Source organism: Nicotiana sylvestris, chromosome 4 (genome assembly GCF_000393655.2).
Source record: "Nicotiana sylvestris chromosome 4, ASM39365v2, whole genome shotgun sequence".
NCBI lineage: Eukaryota > Viridiplantae > Streptophyta > Magnoliopsida > Solanales > Solanaceae > Nicotiana > Nicotiana sylvestris.
Window position 1 is genome coordinate 26,436,902 of NC_091060.1, and position 23,811 is coordinate 26,460,712.

Genomic DNA, 23,811 nt, shown 5'->3' on the forward strand with positions numbered 1-23,811 from the left:
GCTGAATTCAGTGACATGGGTCTATGTTAAAAGGCTTGAAATCAAGAATTTGAAATTTTTTTTTTGCCTTTTTTGGTAATTTCTCTGTTGTGTAAATTTAGATTTGGATCTTTTTCGATAGTACCATCGAAGAAGACGATCGGCTAAAGCATTTCGTATAGCATCTTTCTTTTTAGATTTGGTCTTTGGATGGTTTTAAGAGAGAGAGTTTCGAGAAGAAAAAAAGGGATAATCAGAGAGGATAGCGACTTAATTTTTCTGGTGACTTCTTTTTTCAGGTGGTATGTCGTTCATGTTCTCTGATCTAGTCTATTGTCGGTGTCAAAAAAGTGAAGCACCGGTATTTTTTTTTGTCAATCTTTGTATTGTGGTCTAAGCGAGGAACGATTATAGGGAAGAAGTAATGAAGGAGGATTTTCAGAGAGGCATTTAAAAGACAATAGCATAAGAGATTTTGTAGGCAAAATTTGAAGGTATTCCGCTTGTATTCCCATAATGATGAAAGGATGCTTATGGGAGAAGAAGAGAATGATAAAGAATTTTAAATTTTGATAAATTAATTCTTATAAAATGGGACATACTCATTAGACGTGTCAAACAATAAAAGGCTTAAAATGTGACGTGTCATCTTTGACAGCGCAGTTGAGGATCACGCGTTGGTGGAGGCATTTACAATTCCCAATTTATCAAGTAGGAGTGATTAAATGGGAAAGTTGCAAGTTCGTCTATTGGCTTTACAAATAGATGCAAGTTTAAGTGGTCAGGAAGTCATTCCGCCTATAAAAAAGATTATGGTACTAATCTTCTATTTGCATTGAAGGAAATAATAAAATTTGGAGAAAATCAACAAATCACTACTTGTCAACACTTGGACTAGAATGAAATTAAAGATCGGAGATTCATATATGGACCCCATCATATAGAAATGAGCACATGAAAAAAATGAATAAAAAGAAGGAAAGTATGCACTTCAAGCAAGTATCGTTGAGAAACAAAGTATTCAAGTGTACACTTTATTTGTCAAAGAAAAAAAGCTAAAAAAAACAGCCATCTTCAGCTGCTTATGAGGGAGTCGGCAGACAAGGAAATGAGCAATTCTTAGTTTTAGACGATTAACTTTATCTCTGGATAACTCTTTTTCTATTCCAAAGTTGTAATATTAGTATTGTCCTATTCGTATTTTCTTGTCTGTAATTCTCTATTTAAGTCTACTACTTATATATGGTAGTATGTCCCTCTATGTGTTAAAGTTTGTTTCTTTCGATAATTGCCGCATGAACTTTGATAAGTTATTACAATAGTATTCGTATTTTCAATTGCTGCTTGATCAGAAATTTACCTATATATGTTGGAAGGCAGATTTTTGAGTGATAAATATTGTCATATTCATCTATTTTATTTCTTAACATATTTTGTATTAATCCTTGTAAAAATAAATTTGTTTTAGGAATAAACAAATATCACTTTAGAAATCTCTTGAGAAAAATGTCAGTATTATAACTTAGTTCATATTGAGAATTTTACGCAATTTATTTATTTAACATGTTTTCTTGTAGTTCGTCTTATTTCGAGAAACCTAATTTTGATAACACTATCACCGATTTTATCAATTTGATTCTCTCAAATAGTAAGTCAAGGTAATATAAATCTATAAAATTTGCAGGCAGAAGGAAAGAGAACGAGCGAAACGAAGTGGATAGAATATACAATCTATGTGGGACAATACTTAACTATAATTTGACAAAGTACGAGTCCTAAATCTTTATATGTTAGAAACTGTGTCATATAACATTAATCAAAATCCAATTTATTGCCGGTCAAGCTAAGGAGGGAAGTAAGGTTGTCACTTGAAAAGGAAAACATGAGGAAATAATTACACTCATACTGTGTACATTTTGGCTAGCAAAACTGAATCAAGTGCAAGTTGCTACTTGTAACTCTTGCATCTTTAAATAAGGGAAACATCCATAGAATGGAAGACTAAGTTTGAGAACCCTTGAACTGGAACGGAACAAAACAATTTCACCAAAGAAAAACTGATTTGCCCCCTCTGCAGTGCAAGCTCAAGTTAAATAATACGCTATGTTACATCTGCCATCAAATGATGGCTGCTTTTGCTAGAATGCAAAGAGAATGAAATCAAAGAATCACCTATGAGCCACGGGCGGATGAGCTCGTTGGCATGCTATACCCCAGGGAACGGTTGTCAAGAAGCTTGGATCTATAACCAACATAATAGAGGTAATCCAAAGATGTGCCATAGAAGGAAGAATCATTAGTCAACCAGACACGTCCAGTTTCTTTTGCCATGGGAGAGCATCTTCCTAGGGAAGAACACACCCTGTTTGCTCGAAGCAGGTTTGTCCAACGCCTCCTTACTTCTTTACTCCTACCTCCAATAAGACTAAAGCACAACGCCTATTGCAGTATGTACAATATCTTCACGCAGAACCGCTTGCAACCTCTGCAGCACGCTGTCTCATCATCTCCATGACAGCAGCCCTCCGACGAGAATCTGATTGCTGCTGCATCCTCCGCAGATGTTCTTTCAAATCTCTGTATAAAGGGTAGAAATATAGCAAATTTTATGTTGTTAATTTAAGCTGAAATTCAAAAGTGAGAACTGCCAAAAAGGAGAGGCGGAAAGGGAGATAAAGTGATTGTGTTTTATGAAAATCTTTTGCTAATCTATGAATCACTAAAATCCACCTATATGACCTATGCAAAGCATAACCAATCCCCAGTTAGATAAAAGAGGGTTGCCGCAGGTTGATTGCAAGCATAAAAAATATTCAATAACTATGATTAATCCACGGAAGCATAGACCGAAATGGGGTATAGAGGATTCATGTAGCCAACCTCAATCACTTTGGGTTGAATCATAGTTGTTTGATTCTGATTGATTACTACTCGTAGTAGCTACTGCTGTTAATAGCAGGAAACAATAGCATTGGCTAATCATCATTTAATTAATTATTATGACACTATCAAAGGCAAGTGATTGGTTACAAAAATGTAAGGACCAACAAACCTGCAACGTGGAACACGACATTCAAATTCTTTGCATGCACGAGCATGCAGTTGAAGGAGATACCACATCTTCTTACAGAGTAAACAACCTCCTGAAACTCGTATTTTGCACTGTATACCGTGGCGGAAAAGCCCCTTAACTTTGCGACAGTTTGGATATTGACAATGTAGATAGCGGCACTGAGAAGCATGCACCAGAAGTTCAAGCATCTTCTTAAGCTGTAGAGTTAAAAGGGAGAAATCATATCAGATCTCAAATGTCTAGTATATATATTTTCAATAAAATGGAAGAAAATATAATCTGGCTAAAATAATTTCATTTATATGTGCAACAGAGCCATCGATATCATAGAATGCCTACTTAAACCGTAAGGTATCGCTTAATCATTGTCCTCTTATCTTTTCAATTAGGATGGAGAACTGCTAAAGCATTTAATACTTTTCTCTTTCAAATGAATTTCCAGATGTTCAATCAAGAAGTTCTCAAGGAGCTGTTTGGATAACATTTGTCAAAAAAAAAAATTGAAAAAGAAAAAGGTTTTGCAAAAAGATAACGGTCTTGGATAGCTCTAATCTTCAAAGTAAAAAGGTTTTTCAAAAGAACAGACCTGTTGTGCAAATTTGCAAATTCACATAACAAATAAGACCTTGTATTCACGCTATTCAGTATTTTCAAGAAAATGAATGAAACAATCATCACTACTACTCAAAGAAGAGATAATTGGGATAATTTTGATTGGTGATTGTCATTGAGCAACATCGCTAAATTGTACATACTTCACCATCTCGGCGTGTTATTAATGAAAGAATATTTATTTGTCCAAAAACACAATTGTTTCAGGAATTTTTAGCAAGTACAAACTTCAGCCTTAAGGTGTGATACACTAACATTTAGCTATACAATAGATTATTTCATAGGAACGTGGGTAGTAGAATAACGGGTAACCTAGAAGAATGCGGACTCCTCAAGGTTGGGATCTGATACTTAGAAGAATGTTGAATGATTGGGAACTGAGCTGTACAAGCAACTGGTAAGTCTTCAAAGGACTTGAAAATGGGATGGATTCACTATGGTGGAAGGGCCACAACAGAGGCATCTGTAAGGTGAATATTGCATACAAGATTCTAAATCACACTAATCTCCAGATTACTAATTGGCCATGGAAGCATATCTGGAAAGTCAAGATACCCTACAAGGTATCTTGTTTCACTTGGTTACTAGCGAAGGAGGCAGTTCTGACCCAGGATAATCTCATAAAGAGAGGAATTCCACTGTGCTCAAGGTGCTTTCTATGCGGGGAAACAGCTGAGACCCATCTATTTTTACACAGCAAGATAACAGATCAACTATGGAAGATCTTCATTAATCTCAGAGGTATCTCATGGACAATGCCTTGTAAGATTACTGAAGTGTTTACTAGTTGGGATGAAGCTGGAACTGCAGCTAGAGACAGAGATAGATGGAGGACTGTCCCTGTATATGGTGGACAATCTGGAAGGAGAGAAACTCTAGGTGTTTTGAAGACAGTAGCAACGCAGTGCAGAAGATCAAACTGAATTGCGTTCTACTTTCTTATTTTTTTGGTGTAAACAGAAGTGTCCAGAAGATACTGTATCAATCCTAGAAGAAATACTGCTAGGATCGTAGATCAGTTATTCTTCCCTTTTTGTTCTCTTGTAAATATGGTTTCCGTACAACCTATGTACTGTTATATATTAATACACAATGTTACCATCTCAAAAAAAAAAAAGGAAGAAGAAGAAGAGTGTCGAGTAACCTAAAGTGAATCAAACATGAGGAGAGAACTACAGAGAAGCTGCAGTGAACTAGGACTAACATAAAGTTATTCAAAGAGGATGAAAGTGCTCCGAAAGAACAAAGCTGTGGTAGGTGACAGGGATCTAGAACTGACCCAAGAGTTGTAACAGAGGACTTCATAGACCAAACATAGGAAGCAGCACGAAACAACAAATTAAATAAGGGCCAAGAAGAATGCACCTGCAAAACTCGTAGTTGCCTAGCTTCTTTATTCTGTGCATCACGTTCGGCCAGGGATGGATGATTAGTCAACTTATGAGGATGATCAATTCCACCATCTTTTTTATAACAGGCATTGCAAACATCATAATCTGGGCAAACTTCACACCGCCAACCTAGACCAGTTTCTATATCAAGGTGACAAATGTTGCAAGTTGTCACAAATGCTGGTGCAGTGGGATTATGAAGGTGGTAAAGGACCATCATTGAGGAATGTTTAGCACGCCTCAGGGTATCATATTGGTAATGATTTCCTTGACAAAGGCTCAAAAATGCCTGCCTTGTATCAAAAAACTCACTCTCAAGAATTTCATCTTCATCCTTGGTGTCATGAGGTACCTCCTTGATTTCACACTGGAAAATTTTCATCGTATTTCTCAGTCATGGAACCCAATACCTATTACGGGTTTTTTTTTGGGGGGGGGGGGGGTGTTGGAGAAGTACTTACTGGATAAAGTGTGTGCTTGTCCTTTTGATTAATAGGATGTCTTTCTCTATCTTCAAGTCTTTGCTCAGTTTCATAGCACCTGAAACAGTACCAATACAGACCAAATGTTACAAAGGAAAACATTAGGAATATGAAACTATCATATCCTCAAATGGTTTCTTTTGTGAAAATTTTCATACACCAAAAAGAACTTGGAAAAACAAAATGTAACTGCAACCTTTCTTTCTTTCTTTTTTTTAACGTTCCTAGAAATTCCTAAGATTAATTTATTTATCAATACGTCATCTCTTTGTCAGCTATAAAAAAAATTAATGAAAAAACTAGGGACCCATTTGAGCTAAACCTACCCAGGGAAGGGTGCAGCTAAAAACTGAGCTTCACATGATATACTTTTCTCATTATTTGGGTCTTTAAAGATGCTCTTATTGAACAGACTTTATACTATAATCTCGACCTTCACAGCATCAAAATTTTTAGGCACTTCAATCAATAAATATATTAAAGATACCTAGCTTTCACCAGTCACCACAAAGGGAAAAGAAAAGGGGTTTTGGGGGGGGGGGGGGTTGATAAGGTCTCCGGAACCAAAAATTGCTCCATAAAGATCTCCCACCTAGGCAGCAACCCCCCAACCCCGCCAGGGGGTTCTTTGTTTCTCTGCCAGCAAGATGGATTGTTGAGAAGGAGATCTATCTAATTCATGCTCACAAAGAGGCAAAATGGCACAACCACCACCAAATGACACTACATTTCCCAACTCACCTGTACTGGTGAAACACACCAATGATGAGCAACTGAAGGCGTGTCATTCAATGAGTTGTACTGCAAACAATGGCAGACACAGGATTTTGTGCAAGCGGGTTCAATCTTAGAAGTACATAACTTTAGTCGTAAAATAGTAGTTGTCAAGTGGGTTCAAATAAAATTTTATACAAAATTTACGCAGCTTTAATCGTAATTTATACATATACACAGTATTATTTTTTGATGAAGCGGGTTCAGTTGAACCCGCTTGCCACCACGTGCGTCCGCCACTGACTGCAGACAGTAGAAGTTCAAGCCTCGTAAATGAGAAAACATATAGAATCTGGGAATGCAGTGCACAGCTACATTTCCAGAAAAATTGTGCTTGGGGTTCAAACTTAAAACTGAAAAACATGCAGCACACAACTCCATTTCTGGAGTAACAGAGGAATGACAAAAAAGCTAGTTGCTTTAAAAATTTTAAGGCCTCTGCCTTCCTTTATGTTTTGTTTCCTGCTTTGAACATTATACAGTGTCTTTTCTAGCCTCGTATAGACGTAATACCTTTCTTCACATGAGCTCTCTGGTTGGCTCTGAGATTGCATAAAATACTTAAACTAATAAAGAAACACTTGGTAATTGCAGACCAGTGTCTGGTTTAAATCCCTTTCACCAAATCAAGGATGCAGTTGGCATTAAACTAAGACTTAAATTCATTCGGCGTGTGCGTGGAGAAAAAACAAAACAGTACATTATCTACAACTGAGTAAACTTTTTACGAATCCACATTCAAGGTTGCAACGAGCATAAACAACCAGAGAACTTTTACAACTCTAAGCATATAGAGATGAGATCCATACTTGTCACAGAGCTGAAAGTTCCTGCATTGCTTGCACTCCCAAAGATTTCCAGATACCATTAGTACGCAGCAATGGGTGCATGCGTGCTGTAAATGAACCATAATAAAATCCTCCTTCATTGGAGAAATTGTCTCGCCGAGCTGTGGCAAGTAAAAAAATGGACAGAGTTAAAAGTGCAGATGCAGTACTATCAGCTTTCATAACAAAGAATAAAAATAAAGCGAAACAGAAACAGAACATCACATTAAGATGATAAACAAGTGCAACAGTTTTTTTTCCTGATAAAGGGGGTATCCAGACCACCATGTGTGCACACTCGACTATTCCACCAGGTGCCTGCTACCTCCCACTATCACAGGCACCGCGTAACTCCTGTCCATCAAAGCTTAGAGGCAGATAGGAAAAGGTCACCTAGCTTTCTATCCCTGCTGGGTTCTGAATCCTGCTATCCCATGAATTTCGCCTACTTCATTAACCATTAGGCACACCTTTGGATGCAGAAACGAGTGCAAAATTCACTCTAAAGCGTAATACTTAATCATAGTTTAATTGCTCGGGAGTTGCAAGCCACAACAATGTTTTAAAAGGCGGGGGCGTGAGGTGAGGCGTTTTACCTCTGACGAGGCGAGGCGTAAGCCCTGAGACATGGGGTGTAAGTCCCACGGATCTTTAAATTTTACTAATTTCAAGAATTTTAAGATAGTATAAAATAAAAAATAATTATAAAAATTACATTAAAATCACAAAATTATAACAAATAATCTATTTAAAATATTTATAAATTATAATTCAACTGTGAATAATACGAAAAGTATGACATATATCATATTATGCAAATTAGCTGCAACGTCGTTACAACTCAAACATCAAAAATAATGTATTCGATACGAAATCTTATATGTATCTCTTAAGGAGTAATGAATCCTGAAAGAATTTCGATATTATAATTTGATATTTTTCTTAAATACTCCTTCTATTTAATATGCTTTGTATTTAAAAGAGAATTTATATAAAAACATAATTCATAATTTAAATGTGATTCTCAAGCATCGTTCATTTTTAAATTTCAACGAGTTCATAAAGTGACACATAATTCACCATACAATACCACGATAACTAATTATTTGTAAATAGTTGATAATACTGACCTATTAAATTAATAAGTATTGTATCTCATAAACATGAAAAAAATAATATTTACAAAAATAATTATAAAAAAATTATGGACTATTATATAGTAAAGACATACAAAAGTTAATAAATAAATACTTTTTAAATGAAAGTTTTATTTAAAATTAACTATCATAGCAGTCTTAGTGGATAACGTGCAATAATTTTTACTTTAATTATGACATAAAATACTCTAAACTTAATGATTTATAATTAGGAAAAAAGTATTGGATAGTCAACGATTTATTAAGAAAATTTGAGGATTAACAAGATTAGTTACATACAATTGCATAAAGTTCTATTAGGCTAGCCAGTACACTGGGCGTTGGGCGTGTCCGGGATGTGGTGTAAGCCCCAATGGCCGAGGCATAAGTCTCACGGAACTAAGCCCCACACATAAGCCCAGGGGCGTTTTACGAGTGCTCAGTCCCGGGGCGAGCCCCGGGCGAGTCTCAATTCTGCCTTTTAAAACAGAGAGCGACAACTCCCATAATAACAGCAAATCAATCAACCAAATAGCCAATATATAGAAAGTAGAAGGCAAATGAGTAAACGAAGATGTTTAGCAATTAAAATTACTTTGTGCATTAGAAGCAGATCCTTAGATACATTCCCAGACAAGTCAGATTGACCAGATGCTTTTAGAGCTCTTTTTGTTATGGTCTTCTTTATAGTTCCCTTCTTATGCTGCTTTCTCCCATCCTCTTCTTGCTGAAGTTGATAAATCATATCCTCTGCAGCACCAGGCCAATAGTCCCCATCAAAATAAGGTAGACGAGCTGCAGTAACTTTAGCCTTACATTCTCCCGTGGATATAAAGAAATGGTCGTATAAATTAGTGAGATCAACAACTATATTTTCCTTCTTAGCTTTTCTTAGCATTGATAAATACCTGAAATATGAGAAACACTAGTTTAATCAATGTAACAAGAATGAGAAAAAAATTCATATTACAGCAATATGTAATCTATATGGAAAAAATTATTAAGCTCACCACTCTCTGAGTTTGTCAGATTTTGGGGTCTTCTGAATTTCGGGGTGGCAATATAATATATAATCTTCACCTTTCAATGGAGGACATGCCCAAATATAACAACTCGTGAAACCACGCTTTTTGCAATATTCTAGATATCCAATCTGAGTGAAATCAAATATATTAATATACAACAAATATATAGAATCAACATTGGAATTGATGTGAAGAAAGATCACCAAAATTTCATGGTACACAAATGTGCGGAGAGCCTCTCCAGTCACTGCTCTGATCTCTGGCCTGAAATATTTAACAGAATCTAGATACGAGAGATAAACACGGCGATGATTTGGCTGTAGGCATTCAGATCCAAATTCCTGAACATACATGCCAAAGAGGCACACTTCTACACCTTCAATTCTCTGAAATAACAATAACACCTGGAGAATGCAACTTTTCAGTCCATAACTCAAACAATTATCGCCAAATTGCAAGTGAAATGGACAAGACAGACTCCTATCTGAGGATAATGCCAGAGTTAAACATATTGAGACATAACAATGTCTGAACATTATCTGGCATTTCATTAATCGGTAAACAATCGTATTTCAGAAACAAACCTTTGAAACTTGGCCTCCCACAATAATAGTATGATCAAAACTTTTATGGATGTCAAACGTCCTCCAAAGAAGGTAGAACACCTTCTTTGCAGAGGACAACGGAGGAGATTAAAGAAAGTAAATTTGAAGGCTATTCAAGATCCGAAGGAAACTTTTGAGACAATATTTCGGGTCATGGAAGATGAAACGAATTAATATGATATAGACAGGACCATGATGCCATCACCTTTTGCGCGTAAAAAGCTTTTTCTAATGGCACACCAGCCCTTATCTCTACAACAACGACGACCCAGTAAAGTCCCACAAGCGGGGTCTGGAGAGAGTAGTGTGTACGCAGACCTTACCTCTACCCCTCGGGGTAGAGAGGCTGTTTCTGATAGATACTCGGCTCAAGAAGACGAAAAGAGACAATATATCAGTACCATCAACAAAAACCATAAAAATAATAACATCACAAGAACCAGTAAATAGATGGAAGGCAAACAATAACCAGTAAATAAGGCCCGACACTATGAAAACGGAAGAGTAGTATGAACACAACATTGACCACTAGCAGTCTAAGACAAAATCCTATCAGACTAGCCTCACACTGGTACGAGTTAGAAATATGCTCAACTACTTAAATAACCGCCCTTATCTCTATAAATCTAAAATTGTTTTCTTTTTATTACTCAATGGAACGAGGATCATGCTCCTATACGAATTCTATGTAGTGACTGGGAAAGGTTGTTGGGAGCTGATCCTATTTCAAGTTTGAAAAATGGTTGTTGGGCGTTGAGGGATAATGTTTGGTGGAATTCCTTTGGGATAACTGGAACACCAGATTATGTACCGTCAAAAAAATTACAACTTCTGAAAGGAAGGCTGAGGAAATGGAACAAAAGCAACTATGGAAGTCTGGAAAATATAAAAAACGAACTTCTTGCACAAGTTGCACAGTTGGATAGTGCACTGCAAAATGATAATTCAGGAGTAAGAATTGTTGGTCCGGGCTAATTTACAGATGGAAGTAGAGGAAATTGCCAATACGAAGAGATTGCTTGGAGACAGAGATCGAGAAATTTGTGGTTGACGCAAGGGATAGAATACCAAGTTCTTTCACAAGGTGACCAATGTTAACAAGAAATACAATTACATTGGGAGATTGGAAGTCAATGGAGTCTTGAAGGACGAAACAGAGGAGATCAACAACAACAACAGCGACCCAGTAAAATCTCACTAGTGGGATCTACGGAGGGTAGTGTGTATGCAGACCTTACCCCTTTCCCGAGGGAGTAGAGAGGCTGTTTCCGAAAGACTCTTGGCTCAAGAAGACATTTTGGGGAGGGTAGTGTGTACGCAGACCTTACCCCTACGAAACATAGGAGATCAAGGAGGACATTTTGGAGCTCTACTAAAGCTTATATTCAGAGAATCTACAGAAAGACGGCTGGTTCTATGAAGTAAATGCCTCCTACATGGGAAACAAACAAAAAGCAATTCTCATTTGTTTTTGCACTGCCAAGTTACTGCCCAACTGTGGCAGCTTTTCCTGAGTATTACTGGTCCGCATTTGGTCATCTTTTGAAATGGTAAAGGTATTATTTGAAGGTATCATGGCATAGAAAGGTACAGGACTCGACAAAGACCAGAAGATACTATACTACGACAAATATGCAACTACTTCCTTCCTCGTAACAATTCTAAAAAATCCATATACTGATCCATACTTCCAATATGTCTCCTCTTACACGAGAAAGAAAGTAAGCAAACACTTATTCTTAATTCTAGAAATATGACTTTTTGTCCTTCAAAACAAGCTTTACTCCTCACCAGCCATGGCGTCCAAAGGATGCCCAGAGGGATAATGATCCAGACCTGTTTCAGGTCTTTCTCAATTTCCTTCCCCTGCCAGCATTCTAGCAAACCCCTTATGCTCTAAGGCATTGGTCTGCATTGGGTCATGCCTATTCAACGACTGAGTTGCTAAGATGCTGAAACAGAATTAGACGACGAAAGAACAAGCATAGGTGGTGGAACAGGGGACCCGCATATATTTGGTGGGACTATTTGGACGGAAAGAAACAGTAGCTGTTTTGACGACTTCACTGAATCTGCCGTTAACATAAAGTCTAAATGTATACTTTTGTGTTTCTCATGGTGTAGATCAAAATGTGTAAATGATGTTGAAACAGTTTTAAGATGTTAGAGGCCCTAAAAGACTAGGAGATTAGACTAAAACGGGCACGCTTTGCTGTTTTTGCTTCTTTAAATAGTGAACACCTGCAACATCCTTCGTGCTTGTTTTTATCTATAAATTATCTTACCTTTACAAAAAAAAAAAGTTATTCAGATCCTCCTGCAATTAATTCTCAGTAAAACAGTGCCAGATAAAGATCTAGTTCTAACATAAAAAAACGTTTTCTTTTTTTAGATGGAAAAAAAAAGAAACTAACAACATGACATTCATTCAAATCATTAAACCCAAATTTGACGTTAAATGATTCTGCATGAAGGTACCTTTGATTTATATGCAAACTCCAGCGGATAGTTCTCTTCCTGAAATATCTCAAGAAACCGTGGTTTCACTTCTAACTTTTTGTCCACTGATGACACAATTCTTACAACAAGCCCTTCCGCTCCAGGAACCTGGAAACCAGTATAAGCAGGAGCTAAGGTAGGAAGGCACAAGTGAACTTGCTAACACCACTACGAATCACTAGATGCAGAGACAGAAGTTACAAAAATTAAAGATGATATTTTTACCAAGAAGAAAGGAGCATTGACAGAAAAAGGCTGATGACAGTGACCTGTTCACTAATTAGCTAAAACCGATAAGCTACAGACAAATGCAAATTCACTTCCAAACATCTCCAACCGCTTATAACCGTAGATCAGGATCCTAGAACTTTAATTTCTAGTCTTTTCCTCTAGAAGGCTGGATCTAATCAATATTCTGGACGATAACAACAATATCGGTTGAAAGAAACAAATGCAGCATCCACAGAACAGAGCAGGCCTTGATTTTGGATGTCTGGACCTATTAGTTCTTATACGTTCCAACTGACCTCCTTGTATATACTTTGGAATCAAGAGTGGCTGTTCATTCAGTTATATCAGTTTTGAAATGTTATTCGGTTTAGTGTCTGAACTTCGGTTTATAATTTCAAAAAGTGAGGCCAACCGAATTCGACTACCGCTCAGTTACAACTTCAGTTGGGACAATTTGAATGGGCCAATTTCTTTTTTCTTAAGCTCTTTTTCTTGTCCATTTCAACTTTTCTTCTTTCTTGAGATTTTCCAACACAATCTTATGTTTGCTTTTAATCTGAAATTCTTAAGATTTGAATATCACCTCTCTCCCAGTAATCGATTGACTGAAATGACCTCCTACCCATGAAGGAGTACAAATGAAACAAATTGACGAGGAAAGACAGCCAAGATTACAAGCAAGCAAAAAACATATCAGAAGAAAGATCAGCAACTTGAAGGGGAGTATGAGAAAATCTGAGCATCCAAAATTCAAAATATTACATGTTCTTTTTTTTTCATTTTAAAAAAACACGTAACCCAATTTTGGGTTCACATGTGAATTTTAATGCGACTTACCAGAGAGAGAATGAGCTTACCTAAGGCAGCCTAATACCATGCGAAAGAATGTGCTTCCACTACAAAATCTTAGGGAATGGATGGAGTAGCCCAAAACCTTTATAAACCCCTTAGGAAGCCCTTACACAGCCCATGTTCAGACAACTCTGCAACTCAACAGGGGAAAAGGAAAAGGAAAGAAAGAGGAGGAGGAGAAGAGAGAGAGAGAAACCAAATGATAAATTAAAGGACTTAAGCTCCAAAGCAAAGGCCTTAAGCCCTTTCCACTGCGCAAGTCATAGTCTACTAGGGATTTTAATCTTCTCTTTTTTGTGGGATCACTGCCATGGGGTTTTGAAACATAAAGATATTATAAAGATATCAATAGCAAAGTAAAGATCCGTCACAAATTTCAAAACCAAGCACATCTAGAAACATGTAGAACACAAGAGAGAGAAGCATAACTGGAGATCACTAAGGAGCCCGTTGGAGGAGGGTGCTTAAAGCTGCATTTAGCTATGTTGTCAAGCACGGGCGAGAGTAAAGGGAGCTGGGAAGATGAGTGAGGGAGTGAAGACAGACACAAGCTAAATAGCGAGGGTTGATAACGTGGGCACTGGACTACTATTTGAGGGAGATCTAAGGGGAATGAACACAAAAATGTGTACATATATACTCACACACATATATATTCCTCTTCTATTTTTTAATCAAAGTCGTCCCTTTTTATGAAATATACATTCTTTTTTTATTTTTTAAGAGTCACTTAGTTCGGTCAATTTCCAGTACAAAATATCAAAAAGCAAACCAGTTTATCAAATAATAATTTCGAAATTACAGGAAAAAACAGAAAAACCAACAAGCCAAGCCATTTAAACTGAACTCAACAGTTAGGTATCGTTTTCTCCAATGGAATAGTGTACACACCTAATCTTCATCTATTAGGACACTACAAGAGTGGTGGAGAATCAATCTGGATTTTTTCCCTTTAGATCTTCAGTAGAGGCTATATTCTTGCTAAGAAGATTGATGGAAATTTACCGTGAGGAGCAGAAAGATCTAAGCATGGTGTTCATTGACCTCTAGAAAGCATGTGATAGAGTACCAAAAAAGGTACTTCGGTGGATGTTGGAGGAGAAAGAAATTTCAAGTCAAATATATCATAGTAGTAGCAAATACAAAGGAGTTACCCGTAACCGTGCATGCCATTTCATGATACTGCTACTTGACAATAACCGCGATGATGTCAACCAAAAGCTTGAACTATGGAGAAGCACTCAAGAGAGTAATGGTTTTAGGATAAAGTAAAAGTAAGACTGAATATGTGCACTGCGAGTTTAGCCTTCATAAGAAGACTGAAGTGAGATTAGACAGGGTTGTGGTAATTAAATGCAAACAATTTAGATATTTAGGCTCTTAGTTCCCGGAGAATGGAAGGATAGACGAGGATGTTACACATGGAATTAAAATCGAGTGGTTGAAATGAATAAGTGCCACCAGAGTGTTATATGGTAAGGATGCCTATCAAAGTGAAAGGTAAATTCGATAAAACAGTTATACGCCAAGTAATTTATACGGGAGTGAATGTAAGGGTGTTACAAGTCCACACATCCGCAGTATCAGTGTTCCCGAGATGCCAGATGCAAATACTAAGATGGATGTATATACAAGATTAGATAAGACTAAACATGACACATCCGCCAGAAAGTGCAAGAAGCACTTAAAAAGGATGAACTGAGACAATGTCGCTTAGGATGATTTGGTCATGTCCTGCATCAACCTCCAAATGTGTTGATTTGTAAGTGTGAACCGTGATGAGTGAAGGTGTATAAGAGGACGAACTAGACCTAAAACCACACAGAAAAGTCGTCTAAAGACCTAACATCTCTTGGAATCCAATCAAACTGGCGAAAGATAGAGTACAATGGAAGAAAAGATCAATACAAGCGATACCAACTAGTTGGAAATGTGCTTTAGCGATGTTAGTGAGTTTATTTTAGATCTTATGCTCTCTAAGACTCAATTTTAATAAAGTAATAAGATTTTACTGAATTTTTGGGCATGCTTTCTAAAACTAAAAGTCTTTTAGCCCCATCACAGATTTTATGCCATTATAAAATATAGAGAAATTCTATTACTTTTTATTTTTATTTTGCATGATGTTGGGTTGAGATTAATTAAATAGACAAAGATTGTCAGTGAGGATTCATATAACTTTGTTTAGGACTGAGGCGAAATGGTAGTTCTTGTTGTTTTGCTGATCAGAGAAATCAAGTCTCAACGCATTAATCATTTAAATTGGCCTGATAAATTACCTCATCATAACCTCTTCCTTCACGCATTGCTCTTTCTTGCCTTTCCCACTCCAAACGGCTAGCTAATCGTTGCTCAATATGATCACTGAGAATTGTTCGAGGCAGATCTTTTGCTCCAAGAACAGCACTTTGTGGTAAGGGTGTGCGCTCACCTCTTTCAACTTCTGCTATGTAGCAATTGGGACAGGTATACTCAGCTTGCCCACCATCATTCCTTCTACCATTAAATAAAGCACAAATCTGATGTTGCCAAGCTTCACACTTGTCACACTGCACCCACTGCACAAAGCAGTGACCTCTGATTTGATCAGACCAATAAAATTTATTGTTTTTGGCAATTAAGACGAAAAAAATTTAAAATTAGAAGAAACAACACATGTTATTGACAGAAAGCATGGACCATACAAGTTTCCACGCCCCATTTCTACAGCAAAAGAGATACTATATTTGTCAAATAAAATGCATAGAGTAGATACCCATTCTTCAGTTTCCTCATCATTTCTCTTTTTCTCCATCCTCGCTTTTGGAATGGTGGTTCCATCAACAACAATGGTGTCTCCACGGGCCTCATTATAGCATGGAATGCAGAAGTAGTGTCGTGTATCACCAGCTCCAATGGTATAATACATAGCATTACGTTTAAGACGAGCACCACATGGAGTACAATATATGGGTGGAGGTTCAAAAGTTAGCTTCTCAACTGCACATAACTGACAAGAATTTTCACTCATAGAATGCTCCATTGCTTGATTTTTTTCTGCTTTCGCTTTACTCTGTCAAACAAATAGAACAGAATTTCATCATGGAAAGAGTTTACTCATGCAGATTAGAAATGAAACCAAACATGTCACTGGAATAAAGACCGTAGAGGTGAACAAATCAGCTACTTGTCGAACCACACACATTGAAGACTAATAGGAAAAAGACGAGTATTAACAGTTTTATAAAGTCTACATAACATGGTAGAAGGAGTACATGAAAGAAGTTAGAATAGCACAATTCCTGTAAATAGCATAGCACTTCATTATCATCAACAACTCACAGATAAACCTTCCTTGACAACGAGTTATGTCTAACAGATTTGATTAGCCACTCACTGACTAGATGGAAAATAAAGATACATAATATAACTTCCCAAATTACCCATTGTTCTTGATTTCAACTTCAGCTAGAATACAACAAGTTCTTGAATTGCATCTCGAGACTAATCCACCGGGTACCTGCTATCTCCCACCAGCACAAGTACCACATAACTTTGTTCCCAAAGCCTTAGACATATGGAAAGGAACCGTTTTGCTTCTGCTAGTATTTGAAACATGGTTCATTCCAGCTTCAATGACCCCAGGTGACACAATTGAGACCAGGACAACAAATATATATGACCCAACCAACAGAAAATGCACGCTCTTGACATTGGAAAAATCATTTCAGCCCAATGCAATACAAACTCAATTCAAAGTATGCCCTTAAAACTTTAGCATACTTGGTCAAGGTGTAGAACTGCTAAAGAGTAAGGAATTTCTCAAAACATGCCCTCTATTTAATCCTTTAAGCAACTCTGGCCACTTCTTCAGGTTACCAAACATCCGTTTTTTTTAACTAACTGGCTATCGAGTTCTTAACTAGAAAAGGAAAAGAAAAAGTAAATCAACTCATATTTAAATGGCATGTTCTTTAGCAATCAACTGCAAAATTCCAAATGTAAATAAGTATGCCGGGCAACAAAGCGTGAGCAAAACAATCCCAATTTAGGAAAACCATATTTGACAGACCTGGCCTATCCATTGTCTCAGACCTTTAATGTGTTCCCGGACTTGCTCTGGGGTGAAAAGTTCCATCATTGAGACACCCTTTATTTTAGGCTTCCCAGATTTGGATCCACTCGTACTTTCAGAAGGCGCTGATGTATTTTCCTGTTTAGGCTGATCTATGTCCTTGTCAGCATTAACATTTTCCTGCTTCACAAGACAAGCTGGAGTACTTGATGCAACAGAATCACCAGCAGGCCTTTGAGTGTATGTATCATCCAAACTATCCTTTGCTATATCGGTACTACCAGGGTTAACTTGCACAGCATTTGCAAGAGTTTCACTCTTTACTTCAGTGTCTGCAGTCTTCATTGCCACAGCATCATACTGTTCAACAAGCTGAGCATTTTGTAAAACATTAGACTCACCGGCCGAAACTGGCACAAGATTTTCAGATTCCAAGACAAGAGGTTGAGAAGATGGCTCTATTTTCATGCGTTTAAGAGAAGGCTGCAAATCTTCTGGAGTTTCAAATGCCACTGGACTCGTCTTGGCAGCGAACTTAGAAGAAGTTTCAACAGCATCATAGGTTCTACAAGTACCATTGCGAGAATTTGCCATATCAGACATATAGCCAGGACGAGCACACACTTTTTGATGTGCCTGTAGAAATTTCTTAACAGGAATGCAAACGGGACAGTTTTCATTCTTGCAATGCTTATGGTGATTAATTAAAACCTTTGTTTCAGGGCACCGAGGATATGGGCAATCAAATTTAATGCATCTTTCCATATGCCTCAACAGTTTTTGTGCATGTATGCAATTGTTTTCAGGACATTTTCCTTCAGGAGCAGAACATCGACGTGCATGAATCAAAAACAACAGCCACCTCTTCTGATTAAGATACTGTCGTTCACGAGGAACGTTACCAGATCTGCATATCGTACTGCTTGAATTATTGGTTTCAACTGCTCTATTAGCAACAGATTGACTGGCCAAAGACCCCTCTGTAGATAAATTATTGGGCTGAGCTTCCTCTTGTGTGGAAGTTCTCTGACGCAATTCCTCTTGTGCATTCGGTTCAAAGAAGCTATCTGGTATCTGAGACCCATCATGAGACTTGGGATACCATTGACCCTGCAATGCTGCATCAGAATAAACTCTATCAGAGCGACAGCTTAAACCAAGAAGCAATAAGCTGGTTTGGATGCAACGTCGTTGTGTTGGATCTGAAGATTGAGAAAGTGATGAACAGATATCCTGCTGACTAAATAAAGGAGAAGCAACTGATTACCTTTAGATTGGTCTCCAACAGTATTCTGTTGAAACTGATTTTGCATATCAGAAAACTGAAATTGCTCAGCAGAGATCTGTGAGCGCTGGGCATCATCATGATTTTCAGGTTCAGATTTTACTTGAGTATCAGGATTAGATGGCAGCTGAGCTTGACCAAAAGCATTGCTCCTTAACAAAAGTTGTTGGTGCTGACTTTGTAGCTTCTGTTGGGTTAAATGTTGAGCAAATCGATGTTGATGATGGAATTGTTGATGCTGACGAGAAGATAAATGGTCATCTCCCAGATAATGCTGGGACTGAAAGTTCATCTTCTCCGATTGATCGACAGGTTGAACCTTTAGATTTGGCATCTGCTGAGAGGCAGTCAAGTTCGACTGATTGCTCATCAGAGTTGAGTTTGCTTTGGACATGGACTGTAAGGCTACAGCACTCGAGCTCTGATTGCCAATGACCGTCCCTGCAGAAGACACAGGAGCATACAAGTTTCCCGACACTGAAGTTTCACTGTTGCTAATACCATATCTATCACCTGTTATCAAAACAATGAAATAGCTCACAATACTCAAAACATGGAAAGTAGTATATTGCCGGAATTACCTTAAAGGTATGTGTTGTGCTGAGGAGTTACCTTGCATTACTGGTCGCTGATGTTGATCAAAATGTTGAGATAACGACTTTGGAGCATTTCCATACATGGTCGCTGATGTATAGCCCTCAGAGGCTCCAGGACCATTCAAATGCTGCAAATTATTCCCAATCATTCCGAGTCCCCCATTCAGAGGCGCAGTTGACTGTCCATAGGATCTATTCTGCAATCCTGACCTGATTCCACCACCCATATGGCTGCCAAGTGTATGCAGTATACGGCTGTTTTGACCAGAAATATGCTGCTTTTGTTGTAGTGGCTGTGACACAGTTGTGGAATCAACACCAGAAAAGGTAGCACCACTATTAGATGATTCCAAATTGATGTAAGACGGTACACTGGTATTACTATTGGAATTATTACTATTACTAAACCCAGGAGTGGGAATCATTTGGCTTGTTATTCTTTGTCCACCCATGGATGGTACCAGGTTGTTCCCACTAGAATTGATCGAGAAATTGGATGTAGACTGTTGATATCCATTTGCCAAGGGGCCTGCAAGGATGAGTTCTGTTACACCAGAGTGAAGTAAATACCTTATGAATTTGGAAAACAGTAATGCTTAAAGTTACTATCAGCATAAATAAATGAAACACCATGTATACTGCCAGAGGGCAAATCGGTTGTCGGCACGAAGCTTCCAGAGTTAACTGCAGAGGATGGAATAGTACTTCCACCAGTCACAGAACTGTCGACAGATGATGTCCCAATAAGGGACGAATTCACACTTCGAGGCATGCCTGGAGTTGGTATCATTGTACCAATGGAGGTTGACGAATTGATCTGGGAAAATTGTTGGTTATGATTATTCATAGGAAGGCGTTTAATCAGGGCAAGTAATCGGTTTTCCAGAGTAGATAGATCCAGATACTCCTCCTAAAAATATGAAAAAAGAAGAAGCTTCATTTGCAAAATGAATAGAATGACCTTTCATGATAGCACCATCTTGTACAACATAACAATATTATAATAAACAAAACTGAAACAACAATAAACCTTTGACGAAGCATTCTTAAACAAGCTCTCCTCCAGGCGTTTAACTAGATCTATAACCCTCTGTGGTTGCATCTCCTGGGTTTGCTGCTGCCGCCGCATGAGATACTCATAGCTGGAGAATAAAAAGGTTGTCAAGTTCGCATCAGCTATCATCAGATAACTCAGCAGCAATGCAGAGGAATCAATTCCATACAAAAAAGATTTAGCAAATAACTGGAAATTTTGGAAGAAGAATCATGAACAATGCAAAACAAGAGCATCCTTTTGAAGAGAGAGTACATTACGGAGAATTTTAGAATAATGAGACACTAGGCTCATTTTAAACAATGTAATAGAATCTTGAAAAGCACTCAAGCACCTCTTTATGTTCACACACCATTTCCCTGGGTATTTATAGAGTTTACCTCCCAAAAGTCATTAGTCAACGCATCAGAGTTCGTACCGAAGGGCAGATAACAAACCCCTCCACAAGTTTTTGTAGAAGCTAAACAACACCTCAAATACTCTCTTTCATCATCTTCTATTGTTGTCTTTAAATGTCAACTGGATACTCTAGCATTTCGAAGTTGAGGTCCTTTCTAGAATCCTAACCAATAATACTTCTATAAAAATTCATCACTAAAACAGAACAATAGCTTGTTAAAACAACTTTCAAGAGAGTCCGTGCTTTAGGAGCAAAAGAATGGCAAGGAGCCCAGCAGATGAACAAATAGAAGAGTCTGACCAGATGACCAGAACAAATAAGTTTTGCCTCCTTAAAAAGCTTTTCAAATAAGTTTGTACTGGAATAACTAGAAGAACAAAATATGTGTATCCAACCTCTAGTTATCAAATATGACCACCAAAGTGCTGCAGCAAAAAAAAACTTTCAGCATTGAAAAAAAACTTAGTTATCAAAGAAAATGTGTTTAACTAATGTTAATAAGTTGGTCATTAGTAGCGGTTCACCTCAGTCTGTCTACACAATCCGACTCCACATCCTTCTCTATAAGGACTAAGAAAGAAAGAAAGAAATTGCCATAGGAAAATATTAATGGATGCTAAGATGTATAATGTATCTTCCTTCTTATTTTAAAAAAAAATATAATATCTTCCTTTGTTGATTTTTAAATCAAATTAAAAAAAAAAAACAAGAAATATAATATCTTACATCTTCCGTGAAATATGTTTGCGAGCTTTCAAGAACTCAGACTCCATGTTGGGCATAGTACGATGGACGCCTGGATTTTGCATCTGCATAGGAAAAGGATTTCCATTCTGCTGGGCTAGCCCAGGCAAAGAAGTGCCACTTTGATTTGGAACCTGCCCAGAAATCTGCCCCGACATATGCTGGAAATTCATCTCTTTCTTGTATCCTTCTAAATAAGGTATACTTCATAAAGTGGACTATCAGCACCCCATCAAATGGGTGAGAATCCCATACTTCATTAGCTGCTTAATCAATTTTGGGAATATCATGAAACCTGCAGTTGAAATAATAACCAAAGACAAATAAAGGGTTGGGAGTCTAATTTATCACGTAATCTAAAAGCATACAAGAGAAATTGCAATTTGAAAGAGGGAAATAGCAAAAACAGTAGCTACAACATGATGTCATTGAAAAAGAAAAAGAGAAAAAGTCAAATAACGATTCTCATGTATATGAACAGGACAAGCACAGGAACAGCAATACATTCCCAGTGATGGGGACTCCAACTAACTTCCTCGCTAAACAACAGACTCTACACATGATTCAAATTCAAAAGAACAACAACATTGTATAAAATAAGCAACAACAGAAAAAAAAATGAAAGACTAATAACTAATACAATACTTGACTCCGAATAAATAACAGTGACTGCTCATGTTGACAATTTCGAGGCAAAGGAGATACACAAGTCATATGACAATCAAGAAAAAGTGATACACAAGCCATATAACCAAAAGTAAATTCTGATGAATGTGTAGGACAAGAGTGAGTCATAGACACAAATATACATAATTTTCGACACCAACTTTGTGTTTTGTTACTGAAATTTCTCTTACAAAAAAACAGAGTATGTTAGTTTGCTGTTAAAATCACAGTCTAAGGCACTGATATCATGTTTAAACAGCATTACATTAACCATATTTGATCAACATTTACGTTCACCATATCCAAGACGTGAGATGGTATAATCACTTATATCAGCCATGTGTACAATCAAGCAAGAGACTCTGAGGGAATGCTCTCTAAAGCTGAACTTCAATAGAGCCAAAAAAAATCGGTGCATGATCAAGCCCCAATATCTCAAGACTCAGGCTGAAATCAACTGCTCAACTAATTTCACCGACTCAACCTATGAGAGCTTCGCACTGTACAGCAGTTCCCAAACCCAGGTAAACAAGGAACATTGTAGTAAGTTAACAGCAATAAAGGCAAAGAACGCTGTGTGATTTCTTCTCATGTATCCAAGCCTGAGCAGAGTTACCTGGTACCTGTGTTACTAGGAGGTTGCAGGTACCCGATATAATAGTCTATGATCAATACTCTGATCATGGCTTTAATAGAGCAAAATTGATATACAAAGATTCATATAGCAGACACCAACTATTTTAACCAGAATAGAAAATGGGAAATGGGAAAAAAGAAGCTCAACTAATCACAACTATGTTAACCAAATATAAAATGAAAAAAAAAAATAACAAAACTTTATACATAAACTAACAAACACACCAAAAACCATAGCTTTCCTACCGAATTCAGTGAGAGCATATAAAGCCCTAATTTTTAAAACATAGGAAGGAAAAAACCATTTTCATTGGAGAAATTGAAGAAAGCTGAATTCAAATACCTACATAAAACATTCCAATTACATTTTGAATTTCAAAATTTCTGAAAAAATATGACTGGAATCCCCCGAATTTACAGAAATTGCCGGTGGCAAAGAAGAATCGAAGTGAAATAAAAGGTTTTTCTTTTTTTGGGGGGAGATTGAAGCAAGAGTTAACGTCGAACCTTGTGAGACCGATAGGGTGGGTAGTGGAGATATACGGTGATGATCGGCGGTGAGAGGTTGGGGAGAAAGAGAAATTGAAAGTTCGCGAAACGATATACAGAAACAGGGGAAGGGATTTTGTACGGGAATCGGGAAAAGTTGCTGTTTGGAAGACTCCTGTGTGTGTAATTTAATTTGTTAGTAAATAACTTTTTTGGAATTATTTTAGATGCATGTTTTTAACTTTTTTACTAATACAAGGTTTTTTCCGGTTCTTATAGGATACACTTGAATTATGGATGTTAGATTCAATTAGTAAGAAAATAAATTTTATTATAGAATTTATTCAATAAAAAAAAATTCTTTCAACTAAAAGTAGTATAGAAATTGATGACAAATACCC

At 37.3% G+C, this 23,811-nt stretch overlaps 1 protein-coding gene across 4 annotated transcripts; it reads right to left on the bottom strand.

Moving 5' to 3' along the window:
- Positions 1-1,823: 1,823 nt before the first annotated feature.
- On the bottom strand, positions 1,824-23,594 carry LOC104211291 (histone acetyltransferase HAC1-like). Of its 4 annotated transcripts, none has more exons than XM_070171851.1 (18): positions 23,429-23,594; positions 21,602-21,914; positions 20,452-20,563; positions 20,052-20,331; positions 19,407-19,950; positions 18,808-19,331; positions 17,538-18,658; positions 16,242-16,538; positions 15,766-16,044; positions 12,383-12,511; positions 9,503-9,703; positions 9,285-9,427; positions 8,870-9,182; positions 7,121-7,260; positions 5,517-5,595; positions 5,030-5,422; positions 3,032-3,249; positions 1,824-2,556 (listed from the first exon to the last, which is right to left on the bottom strand). In XM_070171851.1, the coding sequence occupies exons 2-18, from the start codon at positions 21,790-21,792 to the stop codon at positions 2,442-2,444; spliced, it is 5,079 nt and encodes a 1,692-aa protein (XP_070027952.1). In that variant the 5' UTR covers positions 21,793-21,914; positions 23,429-23,594; the 3' UTR covers positions 1,824-2,441. The 4 variants fall into 4 exon arrangements, with proteins under 4 accessions (XP_070027952.1, XP_070027953.1, XP_070027954.1 ...); XM_070171852.1 differs by having other exon boundaries at positions 23,269-23,594; XM_070171853.1 differs by having other exon boundaries at positions 18,808-19,338; positions 19,438-19,950; positions 23,265-23,594.
- Between the last annotated feature and the right edge of the window lie 217 nt (positions 23,595-23,811).

What these genes read in the sequence shown, in the direction of transcription:
- LOC104211291 (XM_070171851.1), bottom strand. Translation starts at nt 21,792, where the DNA reads ATGAATTTCCAGCATATGTCGGGGCAGATTTCTGGGCAGGTTCCAAAT. An exon ending in GCACAACACATACCTTTAAG is followed by an intron (nt 19,332 to 19,406) that starts GTAATTCCGGCA and finishes AACAGGTGATAG; the next exon opens with ATATGGTATTAGCAACAGTG. An exon ending in TGAGACAATGGATAGGCCAG is followed by an intron (nt 16,539 to 17,537) that starts GTCTGTCAAATA and finishes TTTGTTTGACAG; the next exon opens with AGTAAAGCGAAAGCAGAAAA.